Raw genomic sequence first — 4,089 nt, 5'->3', positions numbered from 1 at the left:
TCCCAACGAGCTGCCACCTGCTTATGCGGATGATCTCGGCTGCTGGGAGGGGTACAAGCGCAATCCACACCGCTTGTGCTTGTTTTTTTCCTTGCTCTTTTGGAGCATGCTGATTTTGAAAATCGCGGCGGAGGCAGGTGCTCCTGGCCTCGGAGATGTGCGCCAGCCCTGGTTCTGGGCCATTGTGGCCGTCACCTACATCATCTACTTGATTGAGGTCGGATGCTCCAACCACGGTTCCTACGTGCGGAACAAGCTGACGCCTGCTGCTGTCCAAGCACACGTCGCCCGCACGCATCGCACACCGCCCACGATTCAATTTTCCATTCAAGTAAGGCCGCGTGCTCAAGCATAGATACATCGATTGGGCGTTGCTTGCTGCTTGCGGCCAGCTTCTTGCCATCAAGCATCCCCGCTAATGTGGCTGCACTCTGGCTGGGACGGCCTAGAACTATCATTATCGGACCGTTACAAAATCGCGTACCAACTCACAAGGCCAACGAGAGACCTACACGGAGCGCCGTATGTCCGATCTTTGACGTGGAAAACTGGCTTTGCTAAGGCATCTGGCTTGTTCTCACACACGCATGCGCGATATTGATCTTTGCTTGAGTAGAGCGTGTCAATACCCACTTTGCCAGCATGACGTACGCCATTGGACGCTGGCAAGATACAAGCTGTGACTTTGTCAATACCAGGTGGGTGTAGCGTACCATCCGCTTGTCTCCAGCACTGCTCAAGGCATTTTTTCCTCATCATGATCCTTTGGGGGTGCATACCTGCATATCGACTCCACCCGGCGCGCAGCTACGATCTCACGCAGGTCCATATGAGTCTCAACGTCAATTTTCAGCCACAGGCCCTGCAACGTTACAATGCCACCAAGAATCACTTTATCCGAAGCAATCACAGGTGGGCATGGTTGAATGACATGCGGCTGGCTGTTGAGGACTGGCTGTTGGGATTGGCTGTTTGAGGATTTCATTTGTCACACTACCGCTGTGACGGCCTGTGTCAGGGATATTCACTACGATTTCCACGAGCCCAAGACGGTGGCGGGTTGGATTTCTCGCTGTCTTTGTGTTCGAGAGACGGCCGAGATGCCCTGCTCGGGCAATCACAGTGTCTACTGGTTGTTCTCGCTCGTGGGTTTATCCTTCCCCGTGCGGGTTCACTTTTCCAGCTTTACCGGCAAATATCGGTGAGTTTCAGCGCGTTTCGGCTACATTGCTTGTGTTTCCGTGCTTGTGCCCTCACATCACGCCCGCCCCTCTTTTTTGACTTGGTTAACTCCATGGTTCAAGCTATGTGTTTTCCAAGATGCTGCTCGACTGAGTCGAATCGAATGGCGCGCCCAATCAGGCCATAGCCTGGTTGATTTCTCATTTTGCATTCTTATTACCCGCGTATCAGTATCTTGATGACCCTGGTACCCTAAATTCACACGATCTATCCTATTTATCTGATGCCATACGGCGGGACGGCGGGGGTCAAGTTCTGAGAGTGTTGCAGCACCGACCAAAGGAGAAAAAGGGGAAAAAAGATTAAAAAAAAATCAAAAAAATTCATTTTCTCTCTCTTCGTTGAGACCCCCCCCCCCCCCCCCCCCCCAAAAAAAAAAAAAAGAGACGGAGCAGGATGGTGTTTGGACGGTTAAGGCTGATCGGGGCGACGGCAGTGGCCGCTGCTGGTGCGGTGTATGCCACGACGCGTCCGCAAGAGCCTGTGCGGCGTGTGAGCATTGGCCCGCTGCCCAAGCTGCCCAGCCGCGAGCAACAGGTTCGTGTGACCGCACCTGATTTTGCCACACGGCGGTGGGCCCGCTGGACCTTTTTGTGGACCGCTGCGGGCCTGTGATGGGTGCAGATGCATCATGCTCGTTGCTTTTGATAACCGGGCGCCTGTTGAGTCAAAGCTGCAGCCAGGGGACGATCATCGATCTTCTAAGGCTGACCCATGTCTCCTCCTCTCATCCTTTAATCGGGCACGTGTGCTGTGAACCTTGTTTGTAAATTTCTGTCTGGAACTTTGGTATAGCTGGAGCAGCTAGACACGGAGGAGTTTGATGTTGTGGTCATTGGTGGTGGTGCCACCGGCTGTGGTACGAGCGTTCAGTTCCTCTGCCGACTGACATCCTCTCGTCCTTTTCCCTCATGCTCCGTTTTGTCGCTCGCTCGCACATGCCCTTCGTTCCTCACCTCCTGTCACTGTGCCACCACCCTCTGCGCATCATCCTGGCTCTGCTTGCATCCCACGTTGTCGCTCTATTCGACTGGCCCTGTCGACTGACCCCTCTGGTCATTAGGCGTCGCCCTCGATGCCACCACACGCGGTTCGTCTTGAGCGCCTTCTCTCTCTCTCGCGTGTCTCTTTTGCACCTGTTGTTTGTTGTGCTTTCGCATCCCTCTCTTTATCTCTGTCCCTTGCATCTTTTGGCTCCCTATGTCTGGCCGTCGCTCGGTCTCTCGCTCCCACAAGTCACTGCCTTGCGTCCCTTGCCCCGCGGGCCGCCCTTTCGTTCCCCTGTGTTGTTGGTGTTGTTGCGTTCACTTCATCTTCTTCTTCTTCGTTTTCCACTTCCCATCATCTTGTGTGATTTTTTTTCGTTTCGATTTTCGATTTTTTATTTTTTCTTGTTTCAATGCTTTCCTTCTTTTATGTGGTTTGTAAGCAGTGTAAAGGGGTTCGAATGGGTCTTTTGCGCATGGCTCCTTTATGGAAGTCACCCATGATATTCCCTATGGTCTCGTGACACGTGTGTGTGTGTGTGTGTGAATGTGTGTGCAGCGGCCAAGCGCCATGCTGATTGCCGGTGGGTGCCCGCTACCGCAGCCGAGTCAATGACCTCACTTTTATACGCCGCTGCCATGCCTGGCTAAACATAGGTTTGAAGGTGGCGCTCCTGGAGCGTGAGGATTATGCCGCCGGCACTTCCAGCCGAAGCACCAAGCTGATTCATGGCGGTGTTCGCTATCTGGAAAAGGCCTTCAAAGAACTGGACCGTGAACAGGTGATTTCAAGTCCTTTTGATCCACCGAGCCCTCATCCCGTCGTCTCGTCTCAGCACCTACCGCTAGTCCTCTTTTGATTGTATACAAATGGACCCATTTGCGTTGCCCATTTGCGTTGCTCCTTCCCTCAGCTGTCCTTCCCTTGGCTTTCCCTTTTTGGCCGTTCTCGACTTTCCTCCTCTTGTTTGCATCACCTGACCTCCCTTGCTCGCTCAGCACATTCACCTGGCGCGCCCTGTCCACCTTTTTCCTTTAGCTTGATCTGGTTGTGGAAGCTCTCCGTGAGCGTGAAACACTCCTTCGCATCGCACCTCATGTGGCCGACGAGCTTCCCATCATGGTGGCCCTCTACAAGTGCGTCTTCTGCTCTCGCTCGTCTGAATACCCCTTCATTTGGCCCCTTGCGCACGACTCACCCGCGCCTTTACCCCCTTCGCATCCCGCCTGCTGTCTATTCAGGTGGTGGGAGGTGCCTTACATGTACGTCGGTCTCAAGATGTACGACCTCCTGGCCTGGTACTTTCGTCGCCCAACAGACCCTGGTATGAGCCGCAATCCATGCATATATGCCTCAGCGTTTGTCAATCACAGAGAGAAGGCCATTTCCACTTTTCTTGATTGTCGCCAATGATTTGTTGATACTGGCATCGGTGCATTTATTTTCCAGGCGTGTCGGGCACCAAGCTGTTCAACCGACGAGAAACGATCGATGCCTTTCCTCAAATCAATGCCGATGGTCTGAAAGCCAGTCTGATCTACCATGACGGTTTGTGCGCGCCAATCGCCGCTCAAGGCATTCCGAAATCATTCTGCTAGCTTCCAATCCTCTCGAGGTCTCGACGTTCTGTCTCATCTTCGTGCGGATCATGCCACCATGCACAGGCCAACACGACGATGCAGCTATGACGCTGGCCGTGGCCATGACGGCTGCTGAGCGTGGTGCCCTTACCATCAACCACGTTGCAGTCAGTACCACTGGGCAGCCGAAAAGACCCCTAACGTTGTGCCTGTGTGCTCTCATCAAGTTTTGGATTGGCCCTCGTTGCGTGACAGGTCAACAACATCACCAAGGATGAAG

At 53.5% G+C, this 4,089-nt stretch overlaps 1 protein-coding gene across 1 annotated transcript in view; it reads left to right on the top strand.

The window, feature by feature from the left end:
• The window catches only part of MONBRDRAFT_39075 (uncharacterized protein), a gene marked incomplete at its 5' end in the record, with an annotated part of 6,108 nt that extends 4,652 nt beyond the window's left edge, over window positions 1–1,456 (top strand). The window contains 4 exons of the mRNA XM_001750237.1: window positions 106–331; window positions 731–912; window positions 1,019–1,201; window positions 1,305–1,456. Coding sequence (XP_001750289.1) covers window positions 106–331; window positions 731–912; window positions 1,019–1,201; window positions 1,305–1,335 — 622 coding nt within the window. The 3' untranslated portion in view covers window positions 1,336–1,456. The remainder of the gene's footprint in view (window positions 1–105; window positions 332–730; window positions 913–1,018; window positions 1,202–1,304) is intronic.
• Between the last annotated feature and the right edge of the window lie 2,633 nt (window positions 1,457–4,089).

This window comes from Monosiga brevicollis, genomic scaffold (assembly GCF_000002865.3).
Source record: "Monosiga brevicollis MX1 MONBRscaffold_38 genomic scaffold, whole genome shotgun sequence".
Lineage (NCBI taxonomy): Eukaryota > Choanoflagellata > Craspedida > Salpingoecidae > Monosiga > Monosiga brevicollis.
This window is presented reverse-complemented; position numbering and strand designations above follow the sequence as displayed.